Genomic DNA, 17,470 nt, shown 5'->3' with positions numbered 1-17,470 from the left:
TGAAAAGATAAACAAAATTGAAAAAGCTTTAGCCAGATTTATCAAGAAACAGAGGAAGAAAGCTCAGATCAATAAAATTAGAAATGAAAAAGGGGAAGTTGCAATGGACACCACAGAAATACAAAGTATCACAAGAGACTACTACAAACAGCTATATGCCAATAAAATGGACAACCTAGAAGAAATGAACAAATTCTTAGAAATGAACCCTCTCCCAAAACTGAACCAGGAAGAAACAGAAAATATGCACAGACCGGTCACAAGTAATGAAACTGAAACTGTGATTAAAACACTCCCAACGGGACTTCCCTACTGGCACAATGGATGAGAATCCACCCGCCAATGCAGAGGACACTGGTTCAATCCCTGATCTGGGACGATTCCACATGCCACAGAGCAACTAAGCCCATATGCCACAAATACTGAGTCCATGCTCTAGAGCCTGCAAACCACAGCAACTAAAGCCTGCATGCTCTAGGGCCCACACGCCACAACTAATGAGCCCCTGTGCCACAACTACTGAAGCCCACACACCCTAGGGTCAGCAAGCCAAAACTACTGAAGCCAGAGTGCCTAGAGCCTGTGTTCCACAAGAGAAGCCACCGGAACAAGAAACCCATGCACTGCCACTAGAAAGTAGCCCCACTCTTTGCAGCAAGAGAAAACCCATACACAGCAGAGAAGACCCAGCATAGGCAAAAATTTAAAAGAGAAAAACTTCCAAAAAACAAAGTCCAGGACTAAAAGGTTATATAGGTGAACTTCATCAAATGTTTAGAAAATAGTTAACACCTATCCTTATGAAATTATTTCAAAAAATTACAGAGGAAGGTAGCCTCCCAAACTTCTCTGAGGCCACTGTCACCCTGATACCAAAACCAGACTCCACACAAAAAAGGAAAATTACAGGCCAATACCACTGATAAACATAGATTTAAAAAATCCTGAACAAAATACTAGCAAACCAAATGCAACAATACATTAAAAGGATCGTACACCAGGATCAAGTGGGATTTATCCCAGGGATGCAAGGATTTTCCAATATCTTTGATTTTTGATTTCCAAAATCAATAAGTGTGACAAATACATTAACAAACTGAATAAAAACCATGATTGTCTCCGTAGATGCAGAAAAAGCTTTTGACAAAATTCAACACCCATTTATGATGAAAACTCTTCAGAAAATAGGCATAGAGGGAACATACTTCAACATAACAAAGGCCACACGTGACAAACCTACAGCTAATATCATTCTCAATGATGAAAAGCTAAAAGCATTTCCTCTAAGATTAGGAACAAGACAAGGATGTTCACACTCATCACTTTTATTCAACACAGTTTTTGAAATCCTAGCCATGGCACTCCAGAGAAGGCAATGGCAAGCCACTCCAGTACTCTTGCCTAGAAAATCCCATGGATGGAGGAGCCTGGTAGGCTGCAGAAAGTGGGGTCGCCAAGGGTTGGACACGACTGAGCAACTTCACTTTTCACTTTCACACACTGGAGAAGGAAATGGCAGCCCGCTCCAGTGTTCTTGCCTGGAGAATCCCGGGATGGGGGAGCCTGGTGGGCTTCCGTCTATGGGGTCACACAGAGTCGGACACGACTGAAGTGACTTAGCAGCAGTAGCAGCAGCCATAGCAATCAGAGAACAAAAAGAAATAAAAGCAATCCAGATTGGAAAAGAAAGCTATTACTGCAGATGACATAATACTATACACAGAAAATCCTAAAAATGATACCAGAAAACTATTAGAGCTTATCAATGAATTCAGTAAGGTTCAGTTCAGTTCAGTCGCTCAGTTGTGTCCGACTCTCTGCGACCCCATGAATCACAGCACGCCAGGCCACCCTGTCCATCACCAACTCCCGGAGTTCACTCAAACTCATGTCCATTGAGTCGGTGATGCCATCCAGCCATCTCATTCTCTGTCGTCCCCTTCTCCTCCCACCCCCAATCCCTCCTAGCATCAGACTCTTTTCCAGTGAGTCAACTCGTCGCATGAGGTGGCCAAAGTATTGGAGTTTCAGCTTTAGCATCGGTCCTTCCAATAAACACCCAGGATTGATCTCCTTTATAATGGACTGGTTGGATCTCCTTGCAGTCCAAGGGACTCTCAAGAGTCTTCTCAGTAAGGTTACAGGGTACCAAATAAATATACAGAAATCTCTTACATTCCTATACACTAACAACAAAAGATCATAAAGAGAAGGAACTGATTCCATTTACCACTGCATCAAAAAGAATAAAATACCTAGGAATAAACTTACCTAAGGAGGCAAAAGACCTGTACTCTGAAACCTATAAGACACTGATGAAAGAAATCGAAGAGGACACAAACAGATGGAAAGATATACCATGTTCTTGGGTTAGAAATATTTTCAACATATTTTCAAAATAACTATACTACCAAAGGCAATCTACAGATTCAATGCAATTCCTGTCAAATTATCAATGGCATTTTTCAAAGAACTAGAACAATAAATTCTTTTAATTTGTATGCAGGGACTTCCCTGATGGTCCAGTGGCTAAGACTACATGCTCCAAGTGCACAGGGCCCAGGTTCAATCCCTTATCAGGGAACTAGAACCCAAATACCACAACTAAGACCTAGTGAGCCAAATAAATATGTAAGCAAATAAACATATACATTTTTAAAATCTGTGCAGAAAACACAAAAGACCCTGAATAGCCAAAGCAATCTTGAGAAAGAAAAACAGAACCAGAGGAATCAGACACCCTGGCTTCAAGCTATACTACAAAGCTACAGTCATCAAAACAGTCTAGTACTGGCACAAAGACAGACTTACAGATCAATGGAACAGGGCATAAAGCCCAGAAATAAATCCGAACACCTATGGTCGATTTATCTATGATAAAGGAGGCATGACTATATATAAAGGATAAAAGACAGTCTTCCATAAGTGGTTCTGAGAAAACTGGACAGCAACATGTAAAAGAATGAAACTAGAATATATTTAACACCATATACAAAAATAAACTCAAAACAGATTAAAGACCTAAATGTAAGGCTGGATATTACAAAACTCTATAGAGAAAAACATAGGCAGAACACTCTTTTACATAAATCACAGCAATAGTTTTTTGAATGCACCATCTAAAATAATGAAAATAAAACAAAAATAAACAAATGGGACCTAAATAAACTCAAAAGATTTTGTACAGCAAAGGAAACCATAAACAAAACAAAAAGGCAACCAACAAAATGGGAGAAAAAGATGCAACTAATCTCCAAAGTGTACAAATAGCTTATGCAGTTCTATATCAAAAAAGCAAACAACCCAATCAAAAAATGGGAAGATCTAAATAGACATTTCTCCAAAGACACATGGATGGCCAAACAGCTTGTGAAAAGATGTTCAACATCACTAATTATTTGAGAACTGCAAATCAAAACTACAATGAGTTATCACCTCACACAGGTCAGAGTGGCCATTATCAAAAACTCTACAAACAATAAATGCTGTAGAGGGTGCGGAAAAAAGGGAACCCTCCTACCTACACTGTTGGTGGGAATGTAAGTTGGTGCACTTTGGAGAACAGTATGAAGGTTCCTTAAAAAACTAAAAATAGAGTCACCACGTAAAGCAATCCCACTCCTGAGCATATATCCAAAGAAAATCATATTTCAAAAAGATACATGCTCAATAATGTTCACTGCAGCCCTGTTTACAACAGCCAAGATGTGGAAGCAACCTAAATGTCCATCAACAGAAGAATTGATAAAGAAAACGTGTTCCATATATACAATGGAATATTACTCAGCCATTAAAAAGAATGAAATAATGTCATTAGCAGCAACATGGATGGACCTAGAGAGTGTCATACTGAGTGAAGTAAGTTGGACAAAGAAGAATTACTACATGCATGTCTTTTATGTACAATCTTAAAAAAAATGATACAAATGAACTTACAAAACAGAAAGAGACTCACAGACTTAGAAAATGAACTTATGGTTGCTGGGGGGGAAGGGATAGTTAGGGAGATTGGTGGTCACGTACACATTTAAAATGGATAACCACAGGACCTATTGAGAATCACATGGAACTCTGCTCAGGGTTAAGTGGCAGCCTGAACGGGAGGCAGGGTCTGGGGGAGAATGGATACAAGTGTATGTATGGCTGAGTCCCTCTGCTGTTCACCTGAAACCATCACAACACCTCAGTACAAAATAAAAATTCTTAAAAAAACAAACTAAAAGTAGAGCCACCATGTGATCCAGCAATCCCACTCCTGGGCATAATATATGAAGAAAATCATGTTTCGAAAAGATACATGCACCCCCAGTATCTACTGCAGCACAGTTCACAACAGTTAAGACATGGAAGCACCTAAATGTCCATCGAAAGAGAAACGGATAAAGAAGATGTGGTGTGTGAGTGTGTGTGAGTGTGTCTGTGTGTGTGTGTGCATATATATGTATATATATGTATATAATCACGATGGCGTGATCACTCACCTGGAGCCAGACATCTTAGAACGTGAAGTCAAGTGGGCCTTAGGAGCATCACTATGAACAATGCTAGTGGAGGTGATGGAATTCCAATTGAGCTATTACAAATCTTGAAAGATGATGCTGTGAAAGTATTGCACTCAATATGCCAGCAAATTTGGAAAACTCAGCAGTGGCCACAGGACTGGAAAAGGTCAGTCTTCATTCCAATCCCAAAGAAAGGAAATGCCAAAGAATGCTCAAACTACCACACAATTGCACTCATCTCACACGCTAGTAAAGTCATGCTCAAAATTCTCCAAGCCAGGTTTCAGCAATATGTGAACCGTAAACTTCCAGATGTACAAGCAGGTTTTAGAAAAGGCAGACTGAGCGACTTCACTTTCACTTTTCACTTTCACACACTGGAGAAGGAAATGGCAACCCACTCCAGTGTTCTTGCCTGGAGAATCCCAGGGACAGGGGAGCCTGGTGGGCTGCCGTCTATGGGGTCGCACATAGTCGGACACGACTGAAGTGACTTAGCAGCAGCAGCAGAGGAACCAATAATCAAATTGCCAACATCCGCTGGATCATGGAGAAAGCAAGAGAGTTCCAGAAGAGCATTTATTTCTGCTTCATTGACTATGCCAAAGCTTTTGACTGTGTGGATCACAATAAACTGTGGAAAATTCTGAAAGAGATGGGAATACCAGATCACCTGAACTGCCTCTTGAGAAACCTGTATGCAGGTCAGGAAGCAACAGTTAGAACTGGACATGGAACAACAGACTGGTTCCAAATAGGAAAAGGAGTGCGTCAAGGTTGTATATTGTCACCCTGCTTATTTAACTTCTCTGCAGAGTACATCATGAGGAATGCTGGGCTGGAAGAAGCACAAACTGGAATCAAGATTGCCGGGAGAAATATCAATAACCTCAGATATGCAGATGACACCACCCTTATGGCAGAAAGTGAAGAGGAACTCAAAAGCCTCTTGATGAAAGTGAAAGAGGAGAGTGAAAAGGTTGGCTTGAAGCTCAACATTCAGAAAACAAAGATCATGGCATCTGGGAAATAGATGGGGAAACAGTGGAAGCAGTGTCAGACTTTATTTTTTTGGGCTCCAAAATCACTGCAGATGCTGATTGCAGCCATGAAATTAAAAGACGCTTACTCCTTGGAAGGAAAGTTATGACCAACCTAGACAGCATATTAAAAACCAGAGACATTACTTTGCTAACCAAGGTCTGTCTAGTCAAGGCTATGGTTTTTCCCGTGGTCGTGTATGGATGTGAGAGTTGGACTGTTAAGAAAGCTGATCGCCGAAGAATTGATGCTTTTGAACTGTGGTGTTGGAGAAGACTCTTGAGAGTCCCTTGGACTGCAAGGAGATCCAACCAGTCCATTCTAAAGGAGATCAATCCTGGGTGTTCATTGGAAGGACTGATGCTAAAACTGAAACTCCAATACTTTGGCTTCCCTGATGGCTCAGCTAGGAAAGAATCCACCTGTAATGCGACGAGTTGACTCACTGGAAAAGAGTCTGATGCTGGGAGGGATTGGGGGCGGGAGGAGACGGGGACGACAGAGAATGAGATGGCTGGATGGCGTCATCAGCTCGATGGACATGAGTTTGAGTGTACTCCGGGAGTTGGTGATGGACAGGGAAGCCTGGCGTGCTGCGGTTCATGGAGTCGCAAAGAGTCGTTCACGACTGAGCGACTGAACTGAACTGAACTACATATAAAACAGATAATCAACAAGGACCTACTATAGAGTACAAGGAACTCTACTGAATACTCTGTAATAATCTATATAGGAAAGAATCAAAATGGATATATGAACTAAATCACATCTCTGTACATTTATAACTAATGCAACATTGTTCAGTTCAGTTCAGTCGCTCAGTCGTGTCCGACTCTCCGCGACCCCATGAATCACAGCACGCCAGGCCTCCCTGTCCATCACCAACTCCCGGAGTTCACTCAAACTCATGTCCACAGAGTCGGTGATGCCATCCAGCCATCTCATTCTCCGTCGTCCCCTTCTCCTCCGGCCCCCATGCAACATTGTAAATATTCTTATACTCCAAAAAAAATTAAAAATTTTTTCTAAAAATCAAGTTTCTTGAAAGATGGCTACATTCTACTCCTACAACAAAGAGAACAGTACTCAGAAGTCTGTGGACCCAATTACTGGAAACACCACATCAAATAAGATGAAACATGTACCGCCTATAACAAAGTAAAGGAAGCAGTCAAAATATCAACTCCCTATTAGAGACCCAAAGATTAACACATAGACGTATGCATAATCTTCATAATAAGGAGCACTTCCAAGATGAAGAATTTATTTGTTCTTGGTCATCTGGAAAGTACTGCCACCTCTAGATGGAGGGAATAGCTTATGAATATCAAGTATAAATTCAAATTGCTGAAATATGAAAAACTGTCCCAGGAATCAGGTAAATGGCTCTTTTCTAGCTGAATAAACTCACAGCTTTCAGCGTGTCCATTAGCTGTCAACTTTGTAGTAACAGAGCTGTCTACAGAATTTCTGAAACAGCCTGAAAACACTAAGCAAAAATAAAGACACAAATGAACCTACCTACAAAACAGAAACAGACTCAAAGACTTGTGGTTTCCAAGAGGGAGTTGGGGGGGAGAGGTGGATTGGGAGTTTAGGATTAAGAGATATAAGTTTTACATACAGGATGGATAAACAACCAGGTCCTTCTGTATAGCACAGAGAACTACATTCAATATCCTGTAATAAACATAATGGAAAAGAATATAAAAAAGAATATGTACATATGTATATCTGAGTCACTCTGCTATATAGTAGAAATGAACACAACACTGTAAATCAACTATATTTCAATTTTAAAAATTATATGACACTGGATTATACACAGATTGAATTTGCTTAGCGCCTGCTGGCGGAGAAGGCAATGGCAAGCCACTCCAGTACTCTTGCCTAGAAAATCCCATGGATGGAGGAGCCTGGTAGGCTGCAGAAAGTGGGGTCGCTAAGGGTCAGACATGACTGACGACTTCACTTTCACACATTGAAGAAGGAAATGGCAGCCCACTCCAGTGTTCTTGCCTGGAGAATCCCAGGGACGGGGAAGCCTGGTGGGCTTCCGTCTGTGGGGTCACGCAGAGTCGGACACGACTGAAGTGACTTAGCAGCAGCAGCGCCTGCTGGTAAAGAATCTACCTGCAATGCAGGAGACCCCAGTTCAATTCCTGGGTCAGGAAGATCCGCTGGCAGGGATAGGCTACCCACTCCAGTATTCTTGGGCTTCCCTGATGGCTCAGCTAGGAAAGAATCCACCTGTAATGCAGGAGACATGGCTTCGATCCCTGGGTTGGGAAGATCCCCTGGAGAAGGGAAAGGCTACCCACTCCAGCATTCTGGCCTAGACTATACAGTCCATGGGGTCCCAAAGAGTTGGACATGACTGAGCGGCTTTCACTTTCACTTGTAGCAACCAGAGATGATTTTAAAGTAACTTGTTCTAATTCAGGTGAGTAGGATTTCCCTGGTGGCCCAGTGGATAAGAAACCACCTGCCAATGCCAGGGACACAGGTTCAATACCTGAGCTGAGAAGATCCCACATGCTGCAGAGCAACTAAGCCCACACACCACAACTACTGAGCCTGAGAGCTGTGACTACTGAAGCCCCTGCGCCTGCAGCCAGTGCTCCTCCACGAGAGAAGCCACCACACGAGCAGCCCAGGCACCACATCGAAGACCCAGTATGGGAATAAATAATATTTTTTTATTAAAAAAATAATAAAAGTTAGGTGTGAGTAAATCCAAACATTAATTTTTAACCACAAGTATTCACGTCAGTACTGGCTTTCTGGTAAATTTTTTAGTTAATTTTTTTTTCTTTTTAATATTAAAACTATAAGCTTTTCTCACACAGACTGTTAAAAAAGATCTAGAGAGGCCACCTAATTCATCCTTTATCAAGATAAATAATGTTATCAAAGATGCAAAACTTTTCAACTTAATACTTTCCTTAATCTGAGCATTTATGCTTTTAACTAAAAGTATAATTCCCCCTACCCAAAAAATGGCAGTATGTGCTAAACAAGCATTTTCCAATTGAACTTATAACAAAAAAAATTAGTCATATAATGCAATTATACATATTTTTACATTATTTTACATTTTCTTTAAACCACAAAAAGGATGCTTATTTTCCCCAAAACAACAGTTGCTGACATACTTCAGTTCAGGCAGCCCACTGAAGATCTCTTTGCGGCTTAGTTCAGAAATCCCGTTTCCAAGAAATATTTTTGTTCCATCAAATTCTTTGACTCCTTTTTTACATTTGCCTTTAATATCAGAGTATACTGAAACAACATCTCCACCTTTCATAACTAGAGAAAAGAAGAAAGTCATATTACACTGACATACCTGTTCTTTGGCAGAACCATGAAAATTCTTCAAGATTTAAGACTGCGGAGGCCTAGGGGCATCAGTAGTGGACATGAAGCAGGCTAATCTGGCTCATGGTCTCACTATAACTTCTGACAGAAAACACAACTGTTTACTTTCAAATGTTTAACAACAATAAATCTATTATTTTTCCCTAAGAAAACAAAGATGCAGAATAGTCTTCGAAACATCCAACCTCAGGAATTTCCCTGGCTGTCCCGTGGTTAAGACTCCTAATACGTGGGACACCTGTTCAACCCCCAATCTGGGAACTAATATCCCACATGCCTTGCGAGGGTCAAAAAAAAAACAGCAACCATCCAACCTCAGTTGGAAGTCTTTAGCTGAGCAGAAAAGGAAAGGTATCTTCTATTTCAATTATTTTCCCCAAATCTAACATTCCTTAAAAGAGTAAATTAAGAATACTGAGTTTCATCCCAATATTAAGATTCCAGACTTGGAATGTTTCCCCTGCAAATGACAGTTCAGCAGCCTGAGGTTTCAGCACAATTGAGAAAAGAATGGAAAACAAAATTTCACTGACATCTTCCACTCTTTTCATCAGTCATGATCCTCTAATATCACCACAAATGTCCTCAAAGAGAATAAAAGAAATGGGCAGAAAACCCACATACAGATGCCTGATCTGTTAGTCCTTCTCAGATACGCACCTCAATGGGCTATACTAAATGCACAACTTGGCAAAGATCTTTGTTAAAGCAAATTTGAAATGCATCTGAGTGAGGATTTAATAAATTTTCAATTTGATGACACACATAAATGTTAGCGGCTGTTTACAGAGAAACCTAAACATTATACTCACATTTTGAGGCTGATACGATTCCAGGGACATAGACATGGGCTCCTCGTAACACAGCATTGCCACACTGGGCTCCAACAATGACTTCACAAGGCTGTTGTTTTATATTCTTCCTAGAGAAGCAAGAGGAGTGAAAGTGTAAAGAGTGATGCACCTCCAACGTCAAACAACCTGTTCAGGGTTTCAAACTAACCCTAAATAAATAACCTCTTTAGTCTTCTTTATTCCAAATGAATAAATGAGAAAAAGTTGGAAGAAAGAAGATAAATACACAAGAAATAATTTCTTAAAAACTACAAAGAAGGACTTCCCTGGTGGTCCAGTGGTTGAGAATCCACCCGCCAACATAGGGAACACGGGTCGATCCCTGATCCAGGAAGACTCCACATGCCGTGGGACAACTTAAGCCCTTGTGCCACAACTACCAAACCCACATGCCCTAGAGCACATGCTCTGCAACAAGAGAAGCCACCACAATGAGAAGCACTCACACAACTGGGGAGGAGCCCCTGCTGGCAGCAACCAGAGAAAGCCCACAGGCGGCAACGAGGACACAGTGCAGCCAAAAATAAATAAGTAAATAAAGTCTGGGGTGCTTTTTTTTTTTTAATGACAAAGAGGATGGGCACTTGAGAAGAAAATCTTGGTCCTAGGTAGTAAGTGGCATCAAAAATTGCTTCATCAAATATAACTAATGAATACAAGAAAGAAGCCAACTTACAGACACAGGGAACAAACTAGTGGGGAGAGGGAGATTGGGAGGGGCAAGACAGGAGTCGAGGATTAAGAGGTAAAAACTATTATGTTTAAAATAACCTACAAGAGTGTATGGTACACAGAATATAGCCAATATTTTTTTCTATACTGAAGTAGAGTTGATTTACAATGCTAAGTTTCAAGTATACAGCAAAGTGATTCAGTTATACATACATACACATACTCTTTTCCATATTCTTTTCCCTTATCAGTTCAGTTCAGTCGCTCAGTCGTGTCCGACTCTTTGCGACCCCATGAATCACAGCACGCCAGGCCTCCCTGTCCATCACCAACTCCCGGAGTTCACTCAAACTCATGTCCATCGAGTTGGTGATGCCATCCAGCCACCTCATTCTCTGTCGTCCCCTTCTCCTCCCACCCCCAATCCCTCCCAGCATCAGTCTTTTCCAATGAGTCAACTCGTCGCATGAGGTGGCCAAAGTATTGGAGTTTCAGCTTCACCATCAGTCCTTCCAATGAACACCCAGGATTGATCTCCTTTAGAATGGACTGGTTGGATCTCCTTGCAGTCCAAGGGACTCTCAAGAGTCTTCTCCAGCACCACAGTTCAAAAGCATCAATTCTTCGGCGATCAGCTTTCTTCACAGTCCAACTCTCACATCCATACATGACCACGGGAAAAACCATAGCCTTGACTAGACGGACCTTGGTTGGCAAAGTAATGTCTCTGCTTTTTAATATGCTATCTAGGTTGGTCATAACTTTCTTTCCAAGGAGTAAGCATCTTTTAATTTCATGGCTGCAATCAGCATCTGCAGTGATTTTGGAGCCCAAAAAATAAAGTCTGACAGCTTCCACTGTTTCCCCATCTATTTCCCATGAAGTGATGGGACCAGATGCCATGATCTTCGTTTTCTGAATGTTGAGCTTCAAGCCAACCTTTTCACTCTCCTCTTTCACTTTCATCAAGAGGCTTTTGAGTTCCTCTTCACTTTCTGCCATAAGGGTGGTGTCATCTGCATATCTGAGGTTATTGATATTTCTCCCAGCAATCTTGATTCCAGCTTGTGCTTCTTCCAGCCCAGCGTTCCTCATGATGTACTCTGCATATAAGTTAAATAAGCAGGGAGACAATATACAGCCTTGACGTACTCCTTTTCCTATTTGGAACCAATCTGTTGTTCCATGTCCAGTTCTAACTGTTGCTTCCTGACCTGCATACAGGTTTCTCAAGAGGCAGGTCAGGTGGTCTGGTATTCCCATCTCTTTCAGAATTTTCCACAGTTTATTGTGATCCACACAGTCAAAAGCTTTGGCATAGTCAATGAAGCAGAAATAGATGCTCTTCTGGAACTCTCTTGCTTTCGCCATGATCCAGCGGACGTTGGCAATTTGATCTCTGGTTCCTCTGCCTTTTCTAAAACCTGCTTGAACATCTGGAAGTTCACGGTTCACATATTGCTGAAACCTGGCTTGGTGAATTTTGAGCATGACTTTACTAGCGTGTGAGATGAGTGCAATTGTGCGGTAGTTTGAGCATTCTTTGGCATTCCCTTTCTTTGGGATTGGAATGAAGACTGACTTTTTCCAGTCCTGTGGCCACTGCTGAGTTTTCCAAATTTGCTGGCATATTGAGTGCAACACTTTCACAGCATCATCTTTCAGGATTTGAAATAGCTCAATTGGAATTCCATCACCTCCACTAGCTTTGTTTGTAGTGATGCTCTCTAAGGCCCACTTGACTTCACGTTCCAAGATGTCTGGTTCCAGGTGAGTGATCACGCCGTCGTGATTATCTTTGTCGTGAAGATCTTTTTTGTACAGTTCTTCTGTGTATTCTCGCCACCTCTTCTTAATATCTTCTGCTTCTGTTAGGTCCATACCATTTCTGTCCTTTATCGAGCCCATCTTTGCATGAAATGTTCCCTTGATATCTCTAATTTTCTTGAAGAGATCTCTTGTTTTTCCTATTCTGTTGTTTTCCTCTATTTCTTTGCATTGATTGCTGAGGAAGGCTTTCTTCTCTCTCCTTGCTATTCTTTGGAACTCTGCATTCAGATGCTTATATCTTTCCTTTTCTCCTTTGCTTTTCACTTCTCTTCTTTTCACAGCTATTTGTAAGGCCTCCTCAGACAGCCATTTTGCTTTTTTGCATTTCTTTTCCATGGGGATGGTCTTGGTCCCTGTCTCCTGTACAATGTCACGAACCTCCGTCCAGAGTTCATCAGGCACTCTATCAGATCTAGTCCCTTAAATCTATTTCTTACTTCCACTGTGTAATCATAAGGATTATTACTATATATTGAATATAAGTCCCTATGCTATACAACAGAACCTTGTTGCTTATCTATTTCAAATATAGTAGTGTCTGTTCAACCCATATTGCTAATATACCCCACATCCTCACCTGTCCCCTTTGGTAACTACAAATTTATTTTTTATGTCTGAATCTACTTCTGTTCTGTAAATAAATTCATTTGTATCTTGTTTTTTTCTTTTTGGACTCCATGTTCAAGTGGTTTCACATGGTATTCATCTTTCTCTGACTTACTTCACTTAGTGTGATCATCTCTAGGTCCATCCATGTTGCTGCAAATGGTATTATTTCATTCTTTTTTATGGTATAGCCAATATTTTACAATGATAAATGGAGCATAACCTTTAAAAATTGTGAATCACTACACTGTATACCTATAACTTATATCAACTATACCTCAATTAAAAAAAAAAAAACAACTAAGGCAGGACTAAGGTCACAGGAAATGCCGCACAGGGTAGAACAGGCCAAGGCAGCCCCTGGGACCCAGCCTGGTGTGTTATCACCAGCTCTAATGACTTCTGTGTTAGAAGGGACATGATCAGGTGTTTATATTCTAATCCAATGAAGCTCTATGCAGATTAAAACCACAACCCCAAAGGAAAAAAAAAACTACTTCATCATTTAACAAGCACTGCTGTTTCATAATAGCATTAGGAGAGAAGAGCAATAAAGTTTCTGTCTTCAAAGACTAAAACAGACATGTGAGAAATGCAAAAACATTTCTGAAGTGGCAGACTGGCGCACAGCAAGTTATTGATGTTTCAAACAAGACAAAGATAAGTCTTTTCTTTCTCTGCTATCCAACTTTCTTCAGTGTTCTCCAATTTCTCACCTCCCAGCCATCCCTTGAAACACTGAAGCCTAGTATCACTTCTAACACTCAGAGCAGATTTTCTCAAAGGTCAGGGGTACTTATGTGATGAGCCCCAAACATACATCTCAAGTATTGCACTTCCGATGGGGTTCCCTGCTTGGCAACATGTCATATGTATGGTCCTAACTTCTTGCATTTTTAAGTGCATTTTAAGTGAATTCAAGGAATTACATGCATTTTCTTTTCAAGATCTCCAGCTGATCAAACCTCAGTAAGCTCAGATTTATCCTCCTCCTTCTAGGTCCCACACACTCACTGCTCATTCTCCAGCTGTTTCTGGATGAGGCTCATTTCTCCAGGTCCTCAAACATGCCATCATCTCTTCTCGCTCTGTATCCCAAACCTTGGCAATCTGCTTCAGTGACCACTTACAAAGATAACCTACATATTCTTTATTGAAGTATAGTTGCTTACAATGTTGTGTTAATCTCTGCTGTACCACAATGTGAACCAGCTATTCTTTTTCATGTTCTTTTCCATTATAGTTTATCGCTGGATACTGACTATAGCTCCCTGTGCTATAAAGTTGGACCTTATTGTGAACCCACATATTCTAATGATCAGCCTTTCTAGACTGATTATCTGCAGACAGCTGTGCAGAGATGTCCCACAGCTACTTCACACTCAACAAGTCCTAAACAATGTTATGATTCCCTGACCCACTCCTCAAATCCTTGGGAACAGCCCAAAGCTTCATCCTCCTGTGTTTCCAGTCAAAATGACGTTATCTACCTGAGCAGCCAGAACACAAATCCTGGCATTATCTTGAATCTCCTCCTAAAACTTCTAAGTCAATATTCACCGAGTTACCAAACGATGCCACCTCTAATTCTCTGACACGTCTCCCAGGCCCTTCCACCCCCGACATCAGATTGTGTCATCTGATCACTGGACACTGTTGCATCCAGGGATCTAACGTCTGTGTTTTATCTTCGGTTGCTTTCAGATCCCACTGACGTCTTTGGTGTTCTTCTGTTTCATTCTGAAGCACCTAGTCATGCATTTATCTTCACTTCTGCCTTCAGATTCTGTATTTCTTAAATCTGACTTTCATCAATTCTGGAAAATTCTTCACGATATTTTTGAATATTGTCTCTCCCACATTATTTCTAATCTCTACATCTGGGATTCATTAGGAACACGTAGTGCCTTTTCATTCTTGTTCTCATGACTGAATTTCATATTTCCTATTGCTTTATACCTCCTTTACCTGCTGTATCCTAGGTGATATGCCATAAGCCATCTTCTAGTTCATTAATTCTCTCATCTTTTGAGTCTAGAGTTTAACTCACTGAATGACTTTTTAATTTTAATGAAATTTTAATGTCTAGAAATTTTTTCTTTTTTTTTCCCCCCCTCTTAGGGTCTTTTATGTTTTAGATTCTTCCTTTTGCTTTTAATCATTTTCAAGGAGACTAAGTTCATAGTGCCTACCAATTAGCTCTCTTTGCTACATTCTGGGCTTCCCAAGTGGCACAGCTGGTAAAGAATCCACCTGCCAATGCAAGAGATACAAGAGACGTGGGTTCAATCCCTGGAGTAGGAAATGGCAACCCACTCCAGTATCCCTGCATGGAAAATTCCATGGACAGAGGAGAGTGGCAGGGGCTACAGTCCATGGAGTCGCAGAGAGTCAGACGTGACTGAGCACACAATGGCTGGCTACAGTTCTGGGGGAATCTAATCCCTCAGTCTGTTGTATATGCTGGTTCTTACTCATGGTAGTTTGATTCCTAGTGTAGCTTCTAACTATAAGAAAGAAGCACGGCCTGGGCTGACAGGTGCCACTCTGCAGTGCTTTTGTCAAACACCTCAAGAAGTGACTGAGGATCCAATTCTTATGTCAATTTCCCAAACCACAGGTGTCAAGACCACATGGGTAGAATGAATTTCATCTCCAAACCCTTACAGGTATGGAACCGCAGTTGTGCATCTCATAGATTCCCCCCACAACCCAGGCTCCATGGCAAGAGAGTTCCAACTCCTAATTACTGCCCTGCACTGACTTTTGGATGGTTCTCACCTTCACACGGGAGAAGGCAATGGCAAGTCACTCCAGTACTCTTGCCTAGAAAATCCCATGGACGGAGGAGCCCGGTAAGCTGCAGTCCATGGGGTCGCTACAAGTCAGATGACTGAGCGACTTCACTTTCACTTTTCACTTTCACATTGGAGAAGGAAATGGCAACCCACTCCAGTGTTCTTGCCTGGAGAATCCCAGGGAAGGGGGAGCCTGGTGGGCTGCCGTCTATGGGGTCGCACAGAGTCGGACACGACTGAAGCGACTTAGCAGCAGCAGCACCTTCACACACTGGAGAAGGAAATGGCAACCCACTCCAGTGTTCTTGCCTGGAGAATCCCAGGGACAGGGGAGCCTGGTCGGCTGCCATCTCTGGGGTCACAAAGAGTCGGACACGACTGAAGTGATTTAGCAGCAGCAGCAGCACCTCTTAGCACTAACAGCCTGTTGTTAAAACCAATGCCCCCAAGTTCAGGGGACGAAGCACCTTCTCCCTCAAACCCCTCAACCCTTAATCTTAGCTCACGTACTTACTGCTCAATTTTCAGTTACTCTTCATTCTAGCCCCTGAGTATCTAAGGTTCTTAATCACTCTGTTATGCATTTTATGACCTATTTTTTGTTCAGTATTCCTAGGCCTAAGTAGCAGAAACATTCTCAAGTTATCCAGTTCACCATACTGCTGGAGATAAAAGACTAAAATAGCTCACTAACTCGGCTCCAGGCTTGCAATTCATCTTCTCAAAAAAGTGTTTTCAGGCTTTTTTGGCTGCAATCCAATGTGAGAAATGCACTTGAACAGCATCCCAGTATACATGTGTGCCTATCCACACTTACATTTATAGCAAATGTTTCACAGAACACCTTACCAAATACACTACAGGATATTATATAATAAAATCCCTATTCCTTAAAAAAAAAAGCTATAAACAACCTGTTAAACTGATTTCACAACCTACTAATGAGTCAAGGTCTATATGCAGTTTGGGGAAAAAAAGCTTTATGCTACTACCAGTATTATATTTCTAAAATCATGACTGTAATAAAAATTATTTGGCTCCTATGTTTTGTGCAAAAAAATAAAACACTTCTTAGTTTTAAAAAATAATCCTTCAAAAAGACACATGTACCCCAATGTTCACTGTAGCGCTATTTACAACAGCCAGGACATGAAAACAACTTAAATGTCCATCAACAGAGGAATGAATAAAGATGTGGCACATATACAATAAAATTATTACTCAGCCATAAAATAGAATGAGATTGGGTCATTTGCAGAGATGTAGATAGACCAGAGGAGAAGGCAATGGCAAGCCACTCCAGTACTCTTGCCTGGAGAATCCCATGGACGGAGGAGCCTGGTAGGCTGCAGTCCATGGGGTCGCTAAGGGTCGGACACGACTGAGCGACTTCACTTTCACTTTTCACTTTCACACATTGGAGAAGGAAACGGCAACCCACTCCAGTGTTCTTGCCTGGAGAATCCCAGGGACGGGGAGCCTGGTGGGCTTCCGTCTATGGGGTCACACAGAGTCGGACACGACTGAAGTGACGCAGCAGCAGCAGCAGCAGCAGATAGACCAGAGACTTCATACAGAGTGAAGTAAGTCAGAAAGAGAAAAACAAATGTTGTATATTAACACATATACGGAGAATCTAGAAAAATGGTATAGGTGATCTTATTAGCACATGATTCTAATGAGCCTCTAAATGAGGCTGATTCACTCTCCTGCACAACAGAAACTATTAATAGCACAGCATTGTAAAGCTATACTCCAATAAAAATTAATAAAATTTAAAATGAATCCT

The 17,470-nt window shown here is 41.4% G+C and overlaps 1 protein-coding gene across 1 annotated transcript in view; it reads right to left on the bottom strand.

Annotated features, from left to right (window-relative positions):
- The window catches only part of NSUN6 (NOP2/Sun RNA methyltransferase 6), an 80,408-nt gene that overhangs the window by 42,811 nt on the left and 20,127 nt on the right, over positions 1-17,470 (bottom strand). Inside the window, exons 4-5 of the mRNA XM_055429580.2 lie at positions 9,734-9,843; positions 8,699-8,852 (exon numbers count right to left, since the gene is read on the bottom strand). Of these exons, the coding sequence (XP_055285555.2) occupies positions 8,699-8,852; positions 9,734-9,843 (264 nt within the window). The remainder of the gene's footprint in view (positions 1-8,698; positions 8,853-9,733; positions 9,844-17,470) is intronic.

Source organism: Moschus berezovskii, chromosome 15 (genome assembly GCF_049115385.1).
Source record: "Moschus berezovskii isolate FMDL1 chromosome 15, NW_MosBer_1.0, whole genome shotgun sequence".
Classification (NCBI taxonomy): domain Eukaryota; kingdom Metazoa; phylum Chordata; class Mammalia; order Artiodactyla; family Moschidae; genus Moschus; species Moschus berezovskii.
The sequence above is the reverse complement of the archived record's forward strand: the minus strand, read 5'-3'. Positions and strand labels throughout refer to the sequence as shown.